This window comes from Vanessa cardui, chromosome 4, assembly GCF_905220365.1.
Source record: "Vanessa cardui chromosome 4, ilVanCard2.1, whole genome shotgun sequence".
In the NCBI taxonomy this organism is placed as follows: Eukaryota; Metazoa; Arthropoda; class Insecta; order Lepidoptera; family Nymphalidae; genus Vanessa; species Vanessa cardui.
Window position 1 is genome coordinate 1,054,607 of NC_061126.1, and position 25,294 is coordinate 1,079,900.

The 25,294-nt window shown below is 33.5% G+C and overlaps 1 protein-coding gene across 2 annotated transcripts in view; it reads right to left on the reverse strand.

Annotated features, from left to right (window-relative positions):
• Positions 1–25,294, reverse strand: part of LOC124544270 (neprilysin-4-like) — a 65,608-nt gene that overhangs the window by 11,941 nt on the left and 28,373 nt on the right. The window contains exon 3 of one of the 2 annotated variants that reach the window (XM_047122744.1): positions 4,808–4,950. In XM_047122744.1, the coding sequence (XP_046978700.1) occupies positions 4,808–4,950 (143 nt within the window). Of the gene's footprint in view, positions 1–4,622; positions 4,787–4,807; positions 4,951–25,294 lie in introns of those variants that run through there. The other variant, XM_047122745.1, reaches the window with a different exon arrangement.

Here is a 25,294-nt window from a genome sequence, read left to right on the forward strand (position 1 = left end):
ATGGATAGATTAAACGTTCCGTTTATATGAGTCAGAAACTACTTCGAGGACAATTTCAAAGGAAACTTGCGAATAAAGCAAAAATAGACTTTCGAAAATGCGGATTTAATACGTCACGCGGCGTAAACTACAAGGATCCCTCGAAAGAGCTGTAATCGAACTCAGCAAAAAAAACTTTGAAAAAGACCAACTATATTTCGTACATCATATGACATCACATCACATACACAAAATTTGATTAAAGATAGTAAGAAATTCTGCCCCATATCGCACCCTAACTGCGAGCCGTATAGGAGTTCCATCACTACATAGTATAAAACAAAGTCGCTTTCTCTGTCCCTATATCTTTAAATCTACGCAACGGATTTTGATGCGGTTTTTTTAAAAGATAGTGTGATTCAAGGGGAATGTTTGTGTATATAAAACATGAACAATATAGTAAAGAAACACTGATAATTTTAGAAGTTTGCGATGTGATGTCGTATATAAACAAATTCTGTAGTATATTTAGTATCAGTATTGCACTCGTGCGAAGCCGGGGTGGGTAGCTAGTTGATTATAATATTCGACTATGATAATTACATAAACATAACCACATTACGGAAGGTGACTCAAATATCCAAATAACCTATAAATAAAAGATTCGACCGAGTATCGCTAACGTGCTCCTCAGAATTGTTCCGTTCCCTTCCGTTCCGTTACTTTGTCATGGATCCTGTGCTCAGAACCTTACCAAACTTTCACCAAATTACCCTTGAAGTATATATTTTATAATAAAAAAAGAATTATCAAAATTGGTTAACGTGATTTTCAGTTATTCACCTATTTGTCGCGCATATACATAATGCAAATTTAAGACTTATGTCGTTTTCACATGGATACCATCATCGGAAAAAAAGATAAAAAAAATGGGACCCCACGGGAAGCACTACCTTTCAAACAAAAAAAAAATTATCAAAATCGGTCCACCCAGTGAAAAGTTATGAGGTAACAAACATAAAAAAAAAAAAAAAAAAAAAAAAAAAAAAATACAGACGAATTGATAACCTCCTCCTTTTGGAAGTCGGTTGAAAAGTTAATGATTTTTTGTGACACTAGCAGCTCTGAGTTCCGACACCAAGTGTTGGGATGTGAGATTGAAACAACAGATAATGTGTTTGAATGAGCCTCTCCTTTAATTAACACCCCGGCTAACCCGGGGTGATCGAAATTTTTCTTCATAATTGGTGGTAGGTTTACTTGGTGGAGGACCCACTCATCAGTTATTCTACCGCCAAACAACAGTACTCAGTATTGTTGTGTTCCGGTTTGAAGGGTGAGTGAGCCAGTGTAACTACAGGCACAAGGGACATAATATCTCAGTTCACAACGTTAGTGGCGACTGGCGCATTGACGATTTAAGGATTAGTTAATATTTCTTACAGCGTCATTGTGGGTAATGGTGACCACTTACCATCAGGTGGCCCATATGCTCATCCGCCAACCTATACCATAAAAAATTGGGAAATTTATTGTAACTTAACATGTTTATCATTGATTAGTGTTACCTTAAATTATTATTACATTATTTAATTAACCCCCAAGAGCACGAAATTACGGGACTATATGTAACATTATACTATTTATTTTAATTGCTAGCTATATGACGTGAAAAGTAGCATTTGCGAATGCCTCTACCTCTGTTTGAGATGCAGTTTTGGTGAAATTGACACCAACTAAAAACAATCGAGACATAAGTATATAATTATACAATCAATATTTTAAATATTAATTTCATAATTTACATTTTTTATATATTTTATAGGAATACCTTAGCTGTGTCGGAGTTGTGTTCCATCCCTAGTACAGAGTTAAGCAAAATTTCGTGATAGAGACTACAATAGATTAGACGTCAACGCGAATTCAGCTGCATTTTTTTAATATGTTAAATATTTATCTTTAATGAATCGCTTTGTATAAAATATATAATATTTTATGCGTTGAAGATATTATCTCCATTATTGAATGGCCGAGTGCATTTTTATGGCATTGGTTTGCACAAAACTACTCAGTAAATTAAAATAGTGCGCATAATTGTACTCCAGTAGATATGAATATGAAATACTATTATTAATATTTTAATAAAGTATTTTAGTTATCCATACGTGATATTGAATTACGAAATATACTATAAAGTCTTTGATGAGATTAAAATACTTAAATCATTACAACGTTTAATATATATTTATATTAAAGATATCATAATTGATATTGACTTACTATGACTCGTTAAGTTACTTTATTGAACCCACAGAACAGAAACATTTTTTTATTTCATTTTTTCATTAAGAACAAACTCAAAACTGGGTTTCATTTGTGACCCTTCGCCCATAAGCATTGAGTTTTGAGCCACATGTGTTCACACAAATACAAAATGTATGTACAGTGTACAGAACGAATTATAAACTAAATCAGAAATGTGAATTTCTGATCTACAGCAAAATCAAATCAATACTTTAGAGGTTACGTTACGTTTCTACGATAAAAGTCTTCAGATATTTTTAACTTAGTCATTGAATTAATACTATGATTAAATAAAGCACTTCAAGCAACGCATAATTTTCATCTGCTTTTATATACAAGATTGTTGTTCAATTGGTTAAGTAGTACCATACCTAGTATGACGTAGAAGGGGATTTATAATAATATGAATTAGGATACAAAGTAGAGTTTATATTTATTTTTATCCTGTATTAGTAGCGACCCGCGGCTTCGCTCATTTTAGGGTGTTGGTTGTCATGTGTCAGGCGAAAATAGTAGCCTATGTCCTATCATAGAGTTAATTTTTTTTTTGCTTCATACTAAAATATCATCAATTTGAGTTTAGCGGTTTGGTGGTGAAAGAACGATAGACAGATAATGCTACTTTCACATATATAATATAAATATACATTTCGAATACAATATTAATATAGTAATATAGATCGAATTGGGGGCAAAAATATTTGACTATGTTGTCGATTATTCTCAGTAGAATCTACATTTGGAATCGATAAAACTTGAATGAAGTATATTAATATAGATTTTATCGCGATTCGCGATAGATATGTCAGATTAGTAGTCGTAAAATTTTAGAAATTATATTTTTATATTTTATTTTCATTTCTTATTGTATCGGTTCCGTTAAATTCTGAAACACACCGACCACAAACTTGTTTCAAGTGACGTCAAATTGTTTTAAATAGATGGTCCAAATTTTAATTTTATTTATTTCGATCTGACCATATATATTTCAATAGATGTGTATTTATTTTCATCAAAATATAAGGTAATAAAAATTATACTGTTTTCATATTTCAATATAACAAAGCAAAATTAATAACTACTTAAATATTAATAATAACAAGGCTAAGTACCATCTTTTCTTCTGCTTGTTAGTTTGACCAATGAGCGAATACTATTTATAAAACAAAAATTAAATATAAAATAAGTTTTCATTGTTATCTGTCGTATTATATTTGCGTAAAATTATCGAATTGTCTGAATAAAACATAAAAATAAAATTAATTATAATTATTTTTTGAGTGAAAAAACATTTATACGGAACCCTACAAACAACTTGACTCGAACTTGCCTTTTTCAAAAGATATGCTGCATTATAACGGCATCAAGAGATTTATTGATAATATGTTAACATAACTACATCCATTAATATCATATTTACAATTATAATAACTTGATCGTATGCAAATCATTGCAAGCTGACCGTATTATTCGATATAGGAATTATATGTTTCTTTGCATTTTACCACTTTCACATAAACAAATGTTTTGATTTTGATGGAACGTTCATTATTTCAATCTCTTCATAATTTTATACTGACTACATGCCCCGGTTTCCCACGGGAGCAATAAAGGCATATGTTTTTTTATTAGATTAAAAAAGAACCATAATAAGAAATTATATTGATTTATATGATATGTATGTATATATATTCCTCTATAATCCCTTACGTTTAAAGATATAAATGTGCAGATGGCGAGAAAAAGAAATCGTCTCTTTATATTATTAGAGATAATATAATGCTCAACATTAGGTATCGTTAAAGAATAAAATAAACAGTGGAAACTTATTTATAGTAGTTAGATGAAGTCTGCCATAAATTAAAACATCTTCTATAAGATAACAATAATAATAGTTTTGTGAGGTTTATATGCAAGAGTATATCAGCGATCTAAGGTCTGAAGGCCTCTCAGATCGTGTGCGGCGTGAGCTTTGAAGCCAGCAGTTACCCTGCATCGTGTTAAACTAACGCAAGACGTACAAATTACAAATAATTTTATTATTCAATGCATCGACTGTCAATAATAATAAATTTTAAATATATTTTACATTGCGTATTATATTTTATAATTATAATATTTGTATTCACAGTGGTATGTAATTCATGATGCACGAGATATATGTATGATTATAATACAAAATACAATACATGTACATGAATATATAATAAATAATCTAATATATACTAAGAAAATATTTAAAATATAGCCCGCGATAATAGCCGGAATTCCCTTTGAAAATCAAATATCAATAGCTCGAGTCAGCTGATTTGCAAATAATTTTCAATAGGTCAACTCACCGGTTACAGAGCATATTTCACTGGTACAGATCTCCGTATCTTCATCGTTTGAAGGTACCGGCGAACCCGATACATAAAAAACGAAACTTAGGTAGAGAGCCAAAACGAATTTCGTTGATCGCTCCATTTGAAGGACATGTGTTCGTATCGGCAAGTTAGCCCCAACTGTGTGACAAACATGTTACCTGTGTTGACGCAGACTTCGCTGAGACAGGGTCGGGGGCTCTTGTACTCGGTTAGCACCAGCACAGTGGTGTAGATGCCGAGCGCGAGCAGTGACAACCCTAGCGCGATGATTATCACCGACGAACATCGCACTGTCCGCTCTCTGGAAAAAAACGTTGATGATCAGAACATTTCTTTCAATATTTTATGATTTGGGTTTTCTTAAAAGAGACATTGGTTATACAGCTCCATATTTATAAATAACTAGCTGCAAATATAATAAGATTCTATATAAAAATAGCTCGCAAATCAACCTACTATTCGTTGTCACAATCACAATCGGATTCATTGTAAGCCATTTTTTCATAGGCACGAATAGAAGACAAAAATATTTATTTTCTAAATTATAGAAAATAGAACAGACACATGAAGCTTTGAATAATTAAATATCCGGTATTCTAGTATTAGATTTTGCTATTATATGACATAGATTGATGTTCAAATGTTTTTGACTTTCACTGATTTGACTCAACTTTTTAAAACATCAATCAATTGAAAATGTTAGCAAATTTTTACATATTTACAGAAAGTGATGTATTTACATATATTATTTATCAACCCGTATTTGAATAGCTTTGTGGAATAAACTCTAAGCATTAAGAATAGGAGGTTCCACCATTATCTATTCTAAAATATAAAGTGGTTAGCATCTCAACCATTGATTGCGGGTTCAAAATCAGGCAAGCATCACTGAAATTGCATGTGTGTTTATAATAAATATTCATAGGCTGAGTGAAGAAACAAGCGAGGTAGAATAAAACAAATACTTATTCTCCATCTAGGGAGATACCACTGACACAGCAGGTATTCTACCACCAGCGTACAAAGTATTCAATTGCAGTAAAATATGGCCGTATGTCGACGGTGTAAGGAATAAATTTCTAGAAGTGACATTGTCACGTGACATCTCACTCTTTACACGAGATCCCTAGGTGAGGTTTACTTTACCAACAGCTGGACCCCGTGATCTCCTTTTCGATTTTTTGATTGACCTACCTTTCTTTAATAAATATATGCTAATTTTGATAGATTGTTCTCAATTTTGAGCATAGTTGACCCACTAATAAAAACACGTGAAAGTGAACTGATGTTTATAATTTTAAAAATAAACAATCGAGTTCGTCGCCTCTTTCACTAATTGAGTATGTATAGTTTTTGGGTTCTCTAATGTCAAAAACGTTGAGTTCAAAAAGAAAGATTGTATGTAAATTCGTCCTTGAAATTTTTTTACCCTGACCTCATAAAGAGGTTAGATACATAAGGTTGCTAGAAATGTTTAAGACCATACGAACTCAATCTTTTTGGGCCATTATCACCCAAAAAGATCTTTTTACAATTATAATAGATTACGTTAATAATATTTACATATAAAAATATCTGTGTCTGTTTGTAATATTAAAATAAACGCTTTTTACTAAATCAATATATACGTATAACATTTTTTCAATTTTTGTGTGTTTATCTGTCTTTTTGTTCCAACTAATTTCTAGAACGGTGGGACCGAGTTTGACAGGACTTTCTCTGGCAGATAGTTAATGTAATAAGAAGTAACTCAGCCTACAACAATAACTTTATTTTATACACAAATAAATAAAATCGGGAATAAACTCGCAATAATGTACCTAATCTTAATCTATATTTATATAATAATAGCGAAAGTAAGTCTATCTATCTGTCTGTTACGCATCCACGGCTACATAGTTGAAACGAAATTGATGATTTTTAGTATAAAGCAATGCCGAGTTTAAAAAGTAGTATGTAAAGGTAATTATATAGAGCAACCCAAGTTATATTCATATAATCCTTTTAGTTATGACGAAGCAAATTAATATTAGTGCGGTTTTGAAATACCCCCACATGAGGCTTTTTCCATATTGTTAACTTTTCCACATACAAACGCAATAACGTCTTATTAGATTTTTCATATTTATAGGGTTTCCCCGGTTTGAACATGCATTAACATAAATTAAGTGACGTTTTATTCCAATGATGACGGTTTGTTTATTATTTCCAATGAGGTTACACATAATATTTACGCACTCTTTACAAATATGGTTATGATCATAACAGAACAATAATTATAATTAACAAGTTCCGTTGAAAATATTATTCGTAATGGAAATTAAAAAATATGCGCCGTTAATATTCCAATTGCTACGTTTTTACATTTTGAAGTAAAGTTTCCTTAAACCTATGTATATATATATTTTATACGTTGTATCAATATAATAACGACCTCCGTGGTCGAGTAGTGTGTACGCCGGTTTTCATAGATACAGTCCGAGGTCCCAGGTTAGATTCCCGGTCGAGTCGATGTAGAAAAAATTCAATACTTTTCTATGTTGCCTTGTGTCTGGGTGTTTGTGGTACCGTAGTTACTTCTGATATTCCATATCACAAGTGCTGTAGCTACTTACAATGGGATCAGAGTAATGTATGTGATGTTGTCCAATATTTATGTTATACTTGTTTTACATTTAATTACGATTCATAAGTGTTTTTACGAGCTACCGTCCTCTTGTATAATATAAAGAGTATATGATTAAGCATACTTGATCAGAATATATAAAATAATTTTAGAATTTTTGTGTTTAAGTGCTGAGATAGCCCAGTGGTTAGAACGCGTGCATCTTAACCGATGATAGCGGGTTCAAACCCAGACAAGCACCACTATATATATATATGCGCTTAATTTGTGTTTATAATTCATCTCGAGCTCGGCGGTGAAGAAAAACATCAAAATTCAGTAGTGCTTACCTGGGTTTGAACCGGCAATCATCGGTTAAGATGCACGCTTTCTAACCACTGGGTAATCTCGGCTCACATTCTTAAATACTCATATAGGATCAGTAAAATAAGTAATTTATGCACAGATACAAAAAACTTGATTAGTAGGTATGTAGTATACTATAACGTAAACAATAATATTTTTACAATAAATTTAATTTTAATTGCAACGTGGATGACTAACGTTCAGGGCAATGCTCTTTCGTCGATAAAAAAAAGAACAAGTGTAAGTTACGTTCCGTACAATTTTGGCGACGCCAGTTAAGATAAGAACTTGCCTTTTTAATTTTTTATTCAATTAAATTTTCGGACAAACACTTTTTAGGATGGTATTCGATAAATATCACAGGTAAATAAAATTACAAACGACTTTCATCATTGATTTATATATATGTCGTTTTGATATAGAGCTTAGGTTCGTAGCGTTGATTATTCTAATTTAATCCATTTCATTTCAAGTTATTAATAGAGTGTTAGTGTTGTTTGTTTATACATCAGAATACGTGAAATTTTAATAACTAATTCATATGTATAGCAAAAGTATTTTATAATTTATGACAAGAAAGAGTAAATCCAAATCTTCCTTATTTTATCATAGGAGATTTGTATAGGTATGTGGTACAAATCATGATTATAACTTGAAATTTTCAGGCGTTATCTGAAGTTGAAATTGTTCAGACGGGATTAATCTTAACATTTTAACAAAGATGCATAGTCATTCAACATCTCTACGTAAAGCCATAACTTCAAGCAGATCTTGAATATCGATAAACCCTTCCTAGCGTTGAATACGGCCAAGTGAAAGAAGCTGGTACCGAGGGTACCGCCCGGCCAGAGGTGAGAGCAGTGTTTGTGAGGCCGAATTTGCCTCTTGTATAGTTTTAGGCGATGAGTCGACGTGAAGTACCGACCTAGCCTTGCTGAGCTAGCAAAGCTATTTCGATGCCAGTTTGTTTTAACGCGAAGTGTTGAACAACAGGCTTGACTACATTCAGAGGACAATAACATCTGCACCCTTCCCTATATAAAGTTAAACTATGTCCAATGACACATATTCATGTGCGTGAAATATGAAAAGAATGTCAATATCGCAATGATTTGCAAGACGCCTAACGATTTAAAAATTCGCAGGTTCGATCCTGACCCCTTAGACTATTGTCGTCCCTACTCTGAATACGAGTGATAATCTTAAAAGGGGAGGTAAATAGGGATATAAGAAATACCCACATTAATTTGGGGTATTGTTCTTGTTATATTTAAAAGTGAATTGATATAAAGTTATATTTTCATTATATATATTGACAGACATACGTCTCTGTTTGTTCAAGAGAAACTCATTCTACATATTAAATCTTAGCTTAGTATAAAGTTATCAATTGTTTTAATATTAATTCCAGTTCTAGATTATGTATATAAATAATATTATATAATAGTATCTTGTAAAACAATTATTTAATATCAGTAATAGCTATAGTTATGACAATTTACTTTAACTTACGTTGAGGAAACTATACTCAGACAGAGCTATTAGCTAGTAGATTTGTAACTTATGTTACATAAATATGTACTACTCGTATATTTTTAATACCTTGTATATAGCTTGTTTTATTGTTATTTTAATTCTTGCAAGCAAATTAGACCCGCTTTCTCTCTTCCGTATGCGACAGAGATCAAATAGCCTATTCTAATCGAAGTAGGGATAAAGATGAACAAATCTTAGATTTACTTGGTGGTAGGGCTTTGTGCAAGCCCGTCTGGGTAGGTACAAACCACTCATCAGATATTCTACAGCTAAACAACAGTACGCAGTATTGTTGTGTTCCGGTATGAAAGCACAAGGGACATAGCATCTTAGTTCCCAAGGTTAGTGGCGAATTGACGATGTAAGGAATATTTAATATTTGTTACAGCGTCATTGTCTATGGGTGATTTTGACCACTAACCATTAGGTGGCCCATATGCTCGTCCGCCAACCTATTCCATAAAGAACGTACCTATTTCATGCGATTTGCTAATAACTCAGCTATATTGAGCATTACTAAAAGTTAATGATTATAAATAAAGATATAACATTTTCGAATTATATGAACTTTAATAGAATATTTGCAGCGATTTACATTTTTTACAGATAATTAATAAGATAATTTAAACACACGCAACAGCCTCATTTGTGTGTATATTATAAAATAGTTAATAATCGTAGTTATAATAAATTTAATGTAATGATAAACATTGAGTCATGCAGATAATTTCTCTCGTAACAAGACGACTATTAAACAACATACTACATTAATTGCTTAAAGACGATAGGAGTTTAACGTTTATATGTAATTATCCAATATGGCTGTATGAGGTACGATCTGTTCGTGACTAAAACAAAAGAGCACCTATCTCTAGTAAATAATAGAGTAATTTTATATTTAGATTAAAAAAAAAAACTAAAAATGTAACAATTAATTAATTTATTATTTATTTTTGAATTAATTAATTACTTATTAAAAGATTATGATGTTATTGTGATTACAAAAATTAAATAATGAACTGATGTGATAGAACTTTATCAATAGTATTCACACCCCCTTCCATTTTATCCACCTTGAGGGATGAATTAAAAGAAGTATCTTACCCGGAACTGAACCTATTAATTTTCATCTAAATCCGATTCTAATTTTAGTATTTCTTTAAGGTTGTATGTATTGAAATAAGAACTCTTTTCAACCGACTTCCAAAAGGAGGAGGTTATCAATTCGTCTGTATTTTTTTTTTTTTTTTTTTTTTATGTTTGTTACCTCATAACTTTTCACTGGGTGGACCGATTTTGATAATTTTTTTTTTTGTTTGAAAGGTAGTGCTTCCCGTGGGGTCCCATTTTTTTTATTTTTTTTTCCGATGATGGTATCCATGTGAAAACGGCATAAGTCTTAAATTTGCGTTATGTATATGCGCGACAAATAGGTGAATAACTGAAAATCACGTTAACCAATTTTGATAATTATTTTTTTATTATAAAATATATACTTCAAGGGTAATTTGGTGAAAGTTTGGTAAGGTTCTGAGCACAGGATCCATGACAAAGTAACGGAACGGAAGGGAACGGAACAATTCTGAGGAGCACGTTAGCGATACTCGGTCGAATCTTTTATTTATAGGTTATTTGGATATTTGAGTCACCTTCCGTAATGTGGTTATGTTTATGTAATTATCATAGTCGAATATTATAATCAACTAGCTACCCACCCCGGCTTCGCACGGGTGCAATACTGATACTAAATATACTACAGAATTTGTTTATATACGACATCACATCGCAAACTTCTAAAATTATCAGTGTTTCTTTACTATATTGTTCATGTATTATATACACAAACCTTCCCCTTGAATTACACTATCTTTTAAAAAAAACCGCATCAAAATCCGTTGCGTAGATTTAAAGATATAGGGACAGAGAAAGCGACTTTGTTTTATACTATGTAGTGATGGAACTCCTATACGGCTCGCAGTTAGGGTGCGTGGGGCAGAATTTCTTACTATCTTTAATCAAATTTTGTGTATGTGATGTGATGTCATATGATGTACGAAATATAGTTGGTCTTTTTCAAAGTTTTTTGCTGAGTTCGATTACAGCTCTTTCGAGGGATCCTTGTAGTTCACGCCGCGTGACGTATTAAATCCGCATTTTCGAAAGTCTATTTTTGCTTTATTCGCAAGTTTCCTTTGAAATTGTCCTCGAAGTAGTTTCTGACTCATATAAACGGAACGCTTAATCTATCCATATTAAAAAAAATTAGTTAGTCAACATCAGCTTCACTTAAAATCAAAAAATAAATAAAATTTTAACAAAAAGAAAAACCGACTTCAAACAAAACCCTATTTTAAAACAAATGAATATTCACGAAAAAGTAATAAAAATAATTGCGTATTCAACATATTTTTAAGAGTCTTCCAAAGTTAAATGAAATGAAAAATATTAGACTACTTAAAAGTCGATTAACGATTATATCATGTAGTTATAATTATTGTTATATTTGGAGTCGGTGTCAGCCAATAAAACCCTACAGTATATCTATCAAAAAACAATACGAGAATACTTTAACAAATATGTTTTTTACAAATTACCTTTTACACAATAATATACTGGATCAATCAAGGGGCTCGTATCGCTTCTTTCTTTTGATTGTTGGGGCAAGGGCACCGTGGCTGACACCGGCTCCAAATATAACAATAATTATAACTACATGATATAATCGTTAATCGACTTTTAAGTAGTCTAATATTTTTCATTTCATTTAACTTAGGAAGACTCTAAAAAATATGTTGAATACGCAATTATTTTTATTACTTTTTCGTGAATATTCATTTGTTTTAAAATAGGGTTTTGTTTGAAGTCGGTTTTTCTTTTTGTTAAAATTTTATTTATCTGAGATGTTTATTTTATAATTTTGATTAGTTTTTTTTTGTTTTTTTTTTTAATTTATTTCTTCTTTAATAAGCACTGTTGTAGTATTTATTTGTCCGTTTCTATACTTTTTTTTTAGAGACTAAGACTGGATGTATAAGTAGAATTAGACACTTTTTATATCACGTTGGTTTCCCAAATAAATAAATAAGAATACTTCAAACAAGCCTTATATTACGTGATCGCGATGATAGCTAAGATTACTATTTTAATGGATATATTTTTTAAGTTTTCAAATAACTGTTAAAGATTGCAGTAAACAGTTAAACACTTGAATGTTATAGGCGATAAAATTGCTAAATACAATTAATATAATAAAAGTTAGTAGATTACGTAGTCTGCAGCTTTTTTGATTGTAATATTATTATTTTTCCTTTGTATTTAGTATTTAGATATTCAGTCTATGTTGGAAATTTACAATACTTTATATTGTCTATGACTAATTGCTTAATTATTTTTTTATGTTTTCTGTGTGTAATAAGATGTATTGTTTTATAATAACGTAATATTAATTCTTCTAAAGGTATAGTATACTTTTATCATATTTAATTGAGATTAATATTCTGTGTGTCTGTACATCAGTTTTATGTTTTATAATATGATAAAGTATTGCAATCTATACTCTCCTTTATAATAGTTAAAAATAGGAAATATAGAGTGTTCCTTTAATAGTTTAATTATATTATTTATCTTGGTGTATATAGCCACCTAAATGTAATGCATTTTAATTATTAATAAACTAGCAAGCTTAACGCAAAAAGTAACAATTACGGCGTGATTAAGACATTCCAGTACGAAGTCTTAACTGTTTACGGCTAGAGGCGGATCGCTAAGCTTCCTCGGATCGTCTTGGCGCGCGCGCAGGCGACGGAACGGAATGCAACCAACAATTGTTTCGCACCAAGCTATCATTTACACCATTTACACTTTCATATTGATTGCACACCTGAGCACATAGTGTATACCGGGAAACGACTCGGATGAAATACAACTAATTGAAATTATATTTATGATATTTCCTTACAAGTTACATTTTAAGTACAGTCAGAGTAAGAAAACCTTCGTCAGTTTTCAAATTCATTCCTTTATCAAGTCTTAAACTCTTAGTACCTTTTTGAATCTAAACAACAAATCATTGCGACGCAATATGTCATTCTCGATCGGTAAAGCCGATTATCGCTCACACTCGAGCACACGAAAATAGGCCTTAAGGTGACGAACCTTATCTTACCCCGACACTTATGAATTAAACTTAAAATTTTAGACGTAAAAGTCTCAATGAAAACATCGTTTAAGTTGGAAAACTCATGAATGGATCTGATATACCTATGTACTTTGAAAGGTGAGTGAGACGGCGATATTAAGAAAAAAAATGTAACCAATTTGATCTCATGGTTTGCTGAATCTTGATATCAAATTAGGTAAAGCAAGTCGTTGCTAGATTAAAGAAGGTCAAAAGAAATAGGTTAACATTATATATCAAGCATTATCAGCCAGGCAGCTTAATTTTAAATTATAGTATATTGTCTAAATCCATCTACTAAATACCTAACCCCTTATATAAAGTGAATACACAGACAACCGTAGAACAATGAAGATTACTATTTAGGATCTTGAAATGATTAAATTTGTGGTTTTTTCCATTTAAGATGTTTGAGAAAATTCCATTACGTTCCGACAGTTACGGCAGGGTTTTGTTAAATTAATACTATACATATATAAGATGTGTCTGTTCGTTGTAGATTTTTAAAAAGTATCATAAGTGACCCAGTTCTCTTTCTTCCTTCTCTATTTACACGCAAACGATCTTATTGAAACTCGTCATTGTATACAACTATAATATCGATTTTAGTAACAAAACATTTTTTAATGATTTATTTATATCGAAACATTTGTTTTATTTATGAGACATATCTTATTATTCGTAATAAAACCTAAGGACATGTCGAAATTATATCTTTGAATACGTGCAGGAACCTTAATGTGAGCCATGTATGTTCCTAATATGAAAAAGGATTAATGAATCTCGTATCGTATTTTGATTGTCTTCATATAGATGAGGTCGCGACGGATTTTGTAAGGATCACTTAAATTCAAATAATATTTTTCTTCCGTTAGCATTTGACGCTTGGACTTGCAATAAAAATCTAAAAAGATGTAACGTATAACACACGTCATATATATATATAGCCACATTATTTATTTTATTTTTATAGTTATTTTTCATGTAAATCGGAAATGTGATTCAATGAAGAAGCCTCAGTAAAGTAGCCAATTCAAATTTTAACTTCTCTTAGTTCTGTACATTTTATGTTCTAAATCCTACTTACAAAGATAAAACTTTTATCTAGACACGCGGTAGCGTGTCAGCCAAGTTCAGGTAACAGAACTGGCGAGCCACTTTTGACCCGCGATAGCCAAGTCAGACCTTAGTATACAATACATTATTCTAAGTTATAAGGAGAAATGTTATTTTATGTAGTATCAAATGAATTTCAGGAAGGAGAATGGACCTTGGCAGCCATTTAGATCTCACTTCTTTTGTCGTTGAAGTCAACAACCAAGGTATATTTCATAATACTGAACTTGGCACTCATTTTACATTTATGTTTTTGATGGGACCTTCAATTTTCGTGAATAATTTCATATGAAGTGTTAACACACGACAAGAGTCGCGCGTAGAGCAGCTTGTTCATTATTAAAATATTACATATTTTGGCTGAACAGGAAAATGATGAACACAGTGTATATAAAAGTTTGGTTGAAGGTTATCACCGAGGTATATCAAAGTTAGATTGTGAACGTTTACGATTTAACAACCTTACGTTTACCACTTAGAACCTTGTGTTGATTAAGTAATTTCTAGTCGTAATATCATTTTGTTGGATTCATCTAAGAAATAAACTTAACAAGAGTTATCATGAGAGAGTTACATAGTATAAAACAAAGTCGCTTACCGCTGTCTGTCCCAATGCTTAGAGATCTTTAAAATTACATAGCAGATTTTGATGCGATTTTGTTTATTGGCATATTGTTTCAAGAGGAAGATTTATATGCATAATACATGGCATAATATAGAAGAGAAACACTGACTATTTTAAATGTTTTAAAGTAATGTTGTAAATAATTTCATTTTTAATATAAGTATTGAACTCGAGCGAAGTCCGGTTGCGTCACTAGTTTAATATTTATATGGTATGTTGTTAAATAACAAAAATTATAAGGTTAAGGTTAAATTTACTAGATGACACAACTCTGAAAATTATTTATTCATCACATAATAATACCGTCAAGTATAGTATTATTGATATATGGCCTTGAAGGGTGAGTGAGCCTGTGTAACAACGGGCACATCTTAGCATCTAGCTGGCGCATTGACGAAAGGAATACTATATCATTATGCTGGGCTGACTGAAGCATATTCCAGCACGCTGCTCCAATGCGGTTTGGTTACACATGTGGCAGAATTTTGTTGAAATTAGTCACATTTTGGTTCCTTCTTGGCGTTTTCCTTTACCGTCAAGCACGAGTTGAAAGCAGACACAAGTTAAGCACACGAAAACTCAGTGGTGCTTCCCTGGGTTTGAACCCGTAATTATTGGTTAAGATGCACGCGTTCTAATCACTGGGCCATCTCGGCTCATGTCATGACATGAATAGTACATATATGTGCCTTACAAAGTAAAATATCTGAAGTATGTGGTGACTGTTTCAATGAGTTGCCTCAATTTTATTCGGAAAAGGAAAACCACGAATTACAAATAGAAAATAAATTTACTCATAATTTCGGAAAATTCAATCCTAGATTGTAATCGCTTCGGACTAACGGTGACAACGCTTATTATTCGCTTGGCGAGCACGCGACATGAATTAATCGTTGAATTTGATTTATTTTGACGTTGTTTTGTACTTTCCTCATCACTACTAATATAAAACAAAGTCGCTTTCTCTGTTCCTATATTCCTTTGTATGCTTAAATATTTAAAATTACGTTTTGAGACAGTTTTTTTAATAGATAGAGTGATTCAAGAGGAAGGTTTTTATATAAAATACATGGACAATATAGTAAAGAAATACTGATAATGTTAGAAGTTTGTAATGTGATGTCTTAAATGAACAAATTTTGTATTATATTTAGTATTGCACCCGTGCGAAGCCGAGGCGGGCAGCTAGTATAGTATATACTAATAATATGCTACGCGGCGTGTATAGCTAAGGACTATTATCTTTTTATGATTCATAAATAAAAGACAATTTAAAAAAAAACTCTACTTACAATTTTTAGTTAAGTAAGACATTAGTATGCTACTAATATTATAAATGCAAAAGTTTCCGAGGATGGATGTATGTATGTTACTCTTTCACGAAAAAATAACTGAGCGAATTTGGATGAAATATTACAGTAATATAGGTTATACATCATAATAACACATAGGCTACAATTTATAATGTTTTTAAGTAATATTGTCATAATATAATGATAACGATCAAGCACCCGTGCAAATCCAGGGAAAGTCGCTCGTATAATATAGATGTTATGACATTATAGACGATACAGATAATCCAAGCAACCGATTTTTATAATAATGAAGCATGGTTGCAGTCGGTCTTTGGGTGTTACTTCAATTAAATGCACATTTGTGGCATATTATGTTTTTGTGGTTCGATATAATATTATCGTAATATATTCACTCGTATTTTTATATAAGATATGATGAATAAATGTTCGTATATCATGAACTTAAAAAAACAATTATGCAACAAAGTTACAGTCTTAATGAATGAAAATGTGAAAATAGAAAATTAAATTAGGCCACGGATTTATATTATAGCATTAAGTACGACCTCAGCCTTAGCAAAAATGAAAGATTATACGATTCTAATTTATCTTATCTAAATGACCTATTGAGCTGGAATCAGCTAAATTGAAATTAAGGACATTTTTTTCAAAAATTTTGAAAAAGAGTGACTACTGAGTTTCTTGCCGGTTCTTTTGGGTGGAATTTACTTTCCCAACCGGTGGTAGCTTCACTTTATTGTTAAAAGCGTGGAATTAATACCTGTTGTTTTCCAGTCAGGAAACATTACATACATATGGACTGTATTTTTTTTTAATTTAAAAAAAGAATAACTACTGAGTTTCTTGCCGGTTCTTCTCGGTAGAATCTACTATCCGAACCAGTGGTAGATTTACTTAATTGTTAAATGACGGTTTCAAAGTTCTTGTAAAAGCCTCCTTTGATATTAATTTTTGATTGAAACTATGCATCTGCATAGCATCTACCTTCATCGCGTATATACTCAAAACACTTAGTAAAGCTTATTCATATTCAAACCACTCATATACCAGTGCAGAGGAACCATTGTCTAAGACTTTACTGAAACTCAGGAAGTCACCGACCGCAAATAAGATTACCTACATAATTTACATAATAACACGACTAAATCGCCTTTCCATACAAACAACGATAACAGATCAACAGTTAAACCCATATATCAATGGCTATCACGTGACACAAGGAATAAAGTTATTTCTTTGTGTTCCTCGCATAACTGTACAAACAATGCCGAGACAAATGTCTCATGTTGCGAATACGGTGACCAACAGATACGGTTATTTCAGGGATCGCGGCATTTTGAAACTAGTAATATTTTAATAGGCTATTTGACTGGTTTTTAAAACCCATTTTATATTATTTAGTAGAGGTTAAGGAACCCAGTAAAAGTTGATTTTTTTTATTTCTAGTACATATTTGCCGAAAAATATCATATTAAAATTCCATATTTAAATAAAGTGCGAAAACGCTACTTGGACAATATGGCGCTGCAATGGAGTCGGTGATGTCACTTTGCTGTATTTTAATCTGTGGTACATATAGTATAAAAGCAAGGTTTACAAGAAAGTGACTTCATCATAAGCCAGGCCAATCAGGAGGGTTTTGTGTGACGTGACAAACGTTTGAAAAAATGCATTTTTATTTAGTGATTTTTGAATAAGTTAAGTATTCTTTTCAAATTTCGTTAGTAAATAACCATTTTTAAACTCATAATATACACTGATTACAATAATTCACAATTTATTTTTCGCATTGTCAAATAGCCTATTTTCATTTAAGAAGGCAAATGAGCTTTTCATTAAGAGATCATCTCCGCTCATAGACTATTGAGAATTGTAAAAAATGTAAAGTATATTCAATGGTACCACCAAGTACACTAATTAAATATATCATTACTAAGCAATGATGCTGCTTCGGGTTTTAAAGGCTATCATTATTTATTAATCTTCGTTCCTAATGTTGGTGGCGCACAGGTACATATTTACAGAGCTGATACTTAAATCGGATTTGCACCAAGCAATACATATTTTTTTTTAAATTAAATATTAAATTTTCAATACAAATATAAAAAAAATACAATGGAACAATAAATATGTCCTTCTATTATATGAAAGTACCATTTAAGATTTAGATTCAAATAATAAAATATATGTCCATATCCAGTATAAAAACCTGGTCACACTAGTTGATTTTGATCGAAATTGCACTTTCTATAGGACATAACGGCTTAACAGGAACGAAGAGGTCTTATATGTATAATTATTCTTCAAATCAAACTCATTGAAAGTATTTAGAATGAACACACGCAAGTGACTGTTGTGATTATAATCCTGTAACGGTACTCGCGAATACAACTCACCTCAATGCGTTGAATCAATAAATGGGAATCGAATAAGGCTCTAGTTTTTTCTAAGCTTTGATAACTGCTTTTGATGAGAAAAACGTTCTCTAATTACAAAAGTATATGTTGCCGCTCGTACTAAAAGGGTTAGCCGTAAAATTTAAATGTCCTCCCTTGAGTTTGCTTTGTAAGAAATTTCATTAAACTCGTCAAGGTTATTAAGAAAAGTCCCTATGTATGCTTAGGTATATCTTTAAAATTACGTAACAGATTTTGATGCGTTTTTTTAATAGATTTGATAGATATAGTGGTTTTTGTATGAATCTGTAGTATATTTAGTGTCAGCATTGCACACGTGCGAAGCCAGGACAGATCACTAATATTTTTATATTTTAGTCACAATTTTACTTATGTGAATGATGAAGGTGGAAGATGATCTCTTATATTTGTTTACTTATAATGTGTACATAACATAATGAAACCTCTGGTCGTTACTTTCAATTAAGGTAGGACCTGCTCGAGTCACGGTTCACCGAACTTGAGTTATTGTGTGGGAGATATGACGAAAATTTAAAGGTCATTGCTCTTGCTCATGTTTTGCAAAAACATGTTTTGTTTATAACGGGAAGAATCTACTGGTATGATATTATCTAAACAGTAATATAGGTATATATGTTTGGGAACTTTATCACATATATGTATCATTACCGGCGTCATTTTAGGCTTGCCTGAAAAAATTACATATATGCTCGCGTGCTTACGTATTGAAAATATTAAGTTTCTTGATATATTTTTTCATCTGATACAAATAGTACAATTGAGGTCAGATGATTTAAAACTCTTTCTTGATAGATAGAATCGTAATAAGCCTATTTTTTAGGTAGGTGCAACCATTTAGGATTTTTATTTTAACTAAGTATAGTAAAGCAATCAAAGCGAGAAATGGTTTTTAAACGAATGGTCCTTACTTAAAAACTGTTTATTTTTTTATTGTCTTGTGGCATAATATGCCATGTGAAAATTTACGAACTATTATTTATGATTGAACCAGTTAACAAGTGTTTCCACATACTTTTCAATTTACTACATAACTATTTTATACGAACGGACTTAAACGTTACAATAACGGAATTAAGTGTTATACTATACATAGAAAACTTTTTTTTTATAGATAGGCAAAAGTACTATAATAAATAATAAGTCTATGTGGTAAGGTAAGTGAAGTGAAGTTGGCTAAATCGAAATGCGATATAGTTATATATTATGATTATTTTATTAATTATGTGTCCTTTACAGGAAGTCGTCCTTGATTAGGATATAATTTAAATTGGACATATTTTATTTGATATGTATTATATTTAATTAAAGGATTATTCAACTGAAGTTTCAATACAATTATAGATAAATCAAAATGTTGGTGTTAATTGTAAACTTCTCAATAAATTTAACGTGTCATCAACACTCAGACTTTATAAAGGATATAAATTATATAATAATTAAACGTCAACGACGTTACGTCAACTGAAAATTCAATTATATTTTTATGCCGTCTCCTAAATTATCTTGAAGCACTTTAATTTTTAATAATTTTCTTTTTAATTGTATTATCTTTAAAATAACTGATATTTTTATATGAATAACTTTTTCATTTAATTAAGATAATTGAATGAACAACACGTTTTTTAAAGCTTATCTTTTTATATGTTTTAGACGTTTTGTTTTTGGAGTCTTTGTTTTATACATATAACTATAACATATACCTTTTTATACATATAACTACTTATTTCGTACACACTGTAGTATTATGTAATAAGAAACTCGAATGTCACTGCGAAATACAGGCATAAAATGTCAAAATGTGATAGAGTCCTAATTATAATAAAAAAATAAATAAAAAATGTTGTGACTTCTGTTGTGAGATTCTATAAAAATTCACTTCGTATCTCACTCATGAAGTTTTGACAGCTGACTTGCACTAAGTATGATAATAATTATAATCACTGGCAACCAACTAATACGTCAACATGAAAAAAATGGGACTGTCATAAAATTATTTAAAGAAATTAATGAAAAAATTCTATATTTATCTAAAAAAGTGTAAACAGATATTTTTGGACCATAAATAATAAAATATACGTACAATTATACAAAAATGAACAGATATACCTACATCAATAATTCTACCAAAAATAAAAGTGACATTGTCAAACCAAAATAAGAATGTTTAAAACCCAAAAACATGTTGACAAGAGCCAGACAACGAGCGCACAACTATCCATCCCCGGACCCGACGCTCAGCTCCGCCTCGCAGACACAGGACCCCGCACAAGGAAGTAGTCTGGTGTCTGCAGCTGCGTCGAGCTCGAGCGACGAGTACTTCTCCCCGCCGACGTCGCCAACACCTGTACGTCGAGCGGGGAGACGCCGGCCACCGACGGGCTTGGGAGCCAGAGGCCAACCGGTCTCAAACGGGGTCCCCGCTTCCGGTGGTGGTGTGCAGCGCATGCGATGGACACAACCCATCAATGAAAATGTCATGCGCGCATACTATGGGGCTACAAAGGGGGGAACTAACCTCACGGCGTACCGTGTTAGGATGCTCTCTCTGTTTCAGGCGCTTGAACCAGCTGTCAACGTCTCGGCTCAACGACTGTCGGATCAGGTGCGAGTCATTCTGCGTAACAACAGGCTGAGTGACACCGTACTTGATCGGATTCGCTCGGAAACATGTAATAGCGGTGTCACTTCCGGCCCGTCAACGCCCGTGGTTGAGGAAACACTTCCTACAATACCACAGGGCCCAGAACATGATGACGAGGGCGGTGGTGACATGGCTATTACAACAAGTAAGTACAGTGATCATTTGAGGAGCGCACTGGGGGATGCGATTCGGGAGTATCGTAACACTCCCGCTGAGCTTAGGCCACGGTTGCCACGTTTGCCCATGACTAAACGGAATAGGGACCTAGTGTGCACTCTGGATTCTCTGCTCACAGATTATTTTGAGAGCAGTGAAAATCTCGAGGATACGCACTCAATTCTGTTTTGTGCGGCTTGTCGGCTTGCAGCATGTCGTGTAGCTGGTGTTACATTTGAAGACACCGAACGAGCTACACGACCAAAGGCTGTTGCACCGGCCTGGCAGAGCAGGATTGAGAAACGTATTAATGAGACCAGAGTGCTCATTGGAAAATTATATTGTTTTAAGGAAGGGAATACGCGTCCACGTGTAATGCGTTTCGTGGGGCGGGCGTTCTTAGGGACTGGTATAGGTCCGCAAGAATATCCGTCCCATGTCATGGAGCGTATTGACTTCTTAAAACAAAAAGTTTATGCATGGGCAAGCCGCATCCGTCGATACAGGCGGCGAGTGGACCGTTATCACTTGAATCGCAAATTCCAGAGCGATCAAAGGTGGGTGTACAGAACATGGGAGCGACTCGACCAGGATATGAGCGATGGGTGCCGCCCAGATGATGATGCCACGAATACATTTTGGCGCAACATCTGGTCGGTGCCCGTCGACCACATTGAAGGTGATTGGATGCTGGAGGTCAGGCAAGCGTGCGAGCCTTTGGAAGTGATGGGAAAAATTTCCATTGCTTCTGAAGATGTAGCCGCTGCAGTTCGATCCGTTTTCAACTGGAAGTCTCCGGGACCGGACGGGCTGCATAACTTCTGGCTAAAATGGCTGCGCAGCTCGCATGAATGCTTGGCATCCCAGTTCCAGTCAGCTCTAGAGTCTGGGTCGCTACCACAGTTCCTTACCACCGGAGTCACCCACCTGCTCCATAAGTCAGGTAGTGCAAAGGATCCTAAAAATTATAGACCGATTACTTGTTTACCGACGGTCTATAAGCTCCTTACCGCCATTCTGAGAGATAAGATTAATAGTCACATACAGAATAATAGTATTTTGTCTGTCTCTCAGAATGGATGTAGGGGTGGATCACGAGGCACTAAGGAGCTACTCCTCATTGATATGACCATTAGCCAACAGGTTCGTCGTTCTCGAAAGAGTCTATCGACATGCTGGATAGATTACAAGAAGGCCTATGATTCCGTGCCGCATACAGGGCTCTTGAGGGTGCTGGAGTTGTATAAATTAGATACAACTCTATGCAGTTTCTTGAGATCATGTATGGGGCAATGGCGGACAGTCCTTCGCTATCCAGGATGCCGAACGATTCATGGTAATGACGAACCGATAAGGATTTAGCGGGGAATATTCCAGGGCGATAGTTTGAGTCCATTGTGGTTTTGTTTAGCCTTGAACCCCCTAAGTACTCTCTTGGAGAGTTCAAGGCTGGGCTATCGTTTGCGGAGAGGAGGTAAAATAATATCCCACCTACTTTACATGGATGACTTAAAGCTCTTTGCACCTTCAGATTCACAACTAATGGAGTTACTAAAGGTAACAGAAACTTTTAGTAATTCTATTAGAATGGAATTTGGAGTTGACAAATGCGCGGTTATGCATGTAAAGCGAGGAGAGATTGTGGAATCTGACGGATTACAACTTTCAGATTCCATAAACTTTAAGTCACTGTCCGCAAACGAATCATACAAATACTTGGGTATGTCGGAAGCGTTAGGCATCAATGTGACCGACATGAAACAATCATTGCAGGAGCGTTTCTTTGGTCGCCTGAAAAAGGTACTCAAAAGTCTTTTATCAGGTGGCAATAAGGTTCGCGCCTTCAATGGTTGGGTCATGCCGGTCTTGATGTACTCTTTCGGCATACTCAAGTGGACTCAAAAAGAACTAGACGCCTTGGATAGGAAAGTCCGTGTCCTGCTGACTGCATATCGAATGCATCATCCTCGGTCTTCGGTGATGAGATTGTACATCCCACGGAGATGTGGTGGCCGTGGCTTTTTAAATGCCAAGACCCTACATAACCGTGAGGTATACAAACTCAGGGAGTATTTTCTCCACACTGACTTGGATATGCACCGAGATGTAGTTACAATGGACAAGGGACTAACTCCGCTCTCCTTAGGCAAAGAGAACTGGCGCAAACCTGTAGTACTAAGTACTGAGAACCGCAAGGAGGTATGGAAGTGCAAGGAGTTACACGGACGCTTCTATCGGGTCCTTCATGGACCCAATGTGGACTTTATGGCGTCCGTATCTTGGCTACGGTTCGGTAAACTATTTGGTGAAACCGAAGGTTTTGTCTGTGCGATTATGGACGAAGTTATCATGACGAACAATTACCGGAAGTATATTGTGAGGGATGGCACGGTGGACATATGTCGGGCGTGTCACACTCCGGGCGAATCCCTTAGACATATTATTTCCGGTTGTTCTCGTCTTGCTAACGGAGAGTATTTGCACAGACATAATCAAGTGGCCAAGATTATCCATCAACAACTTGCACTTCGATACGGTCTTGTGGTATCAGAGGTACCGTACTACAGGTATGTGCCCGACCCAGTTCTCGAGAATGGTCATATCACACTGTACTGGGACCGATCTATAATCACTGACAGGACTGTTGTCGCCAACAAGCCTGATATAGTGGTGATAGATCGGTCAGAGCGCCGCACGATAATTGTTGACATCACCATCCCTCATGACGAGAATCTCGTGAAAGCTGAGAAGGATAAACAAATAAAATATCTTGACTTAGCTCACGAGGTTGTCGACATGTGGGATGTGGATACAGCAGTTATTGTGCCGATAGTTGTTTCAGCGAATGGCCTAATGGCCAAGAGCCTCGACCAACATCTTAAGAGGCTCTCGTTAGGCAGCTGGGTCAAGGGCCTGATGCAGAAGGCAGTACTCCTCGGCACGGCGCGTATTGTGAGGAAGTTCCTCTCTTTGGAGCCCTGACCACCGGTGGCTTAGACCCTGTTCCCGCCACTGGTTGGCCTCTGTATTTTATATTTTTAAATATATTTTATACATATGTTTGTATTTTATATTTAAAAATGTAACTTTATATGAGTAAAAATAAATAAATAATTATAATCAATCTATATCAACTGACATTTCACGCTCGCGTTGCGGTGAGCTACGTTATGTGTTTCCTGTTACAGAATAACCCTTCTGTAGATAAACGGGTTGACGATATATGTATGAAGAGATGTTCGATATGTCTTAATAAATTTATGAACAATATAAGAGACTGGCGTATATTACGGTTTATGAGACTGACTTATATTACGTCACAAATAAGTGGCTATGAAACGCCATGCAAGATGACTTTGATCAAAGTTAATACAATTATATTGTTAATCGGCCTTACGATGGAAACTCTTTTAATTCATTCATTAAAGTAAAAATATAATTTTTTTGTTTATTTTATTTTTATTTTTATATTACATATTTTAATTTAACATGAAAATACATTTCTAGCTAATAAATGTTATCTTGCTTGCCTTTCCAATAAAAAATATACAATGAGAATATACCGTACTCAAATGTGCACCATTGATTAAAATTTTTGAAGTCATTTTTTAATTCAAAATTCACATTTTTTTATATTTTTTTTTAATTATAAGATAATTCATAATCACG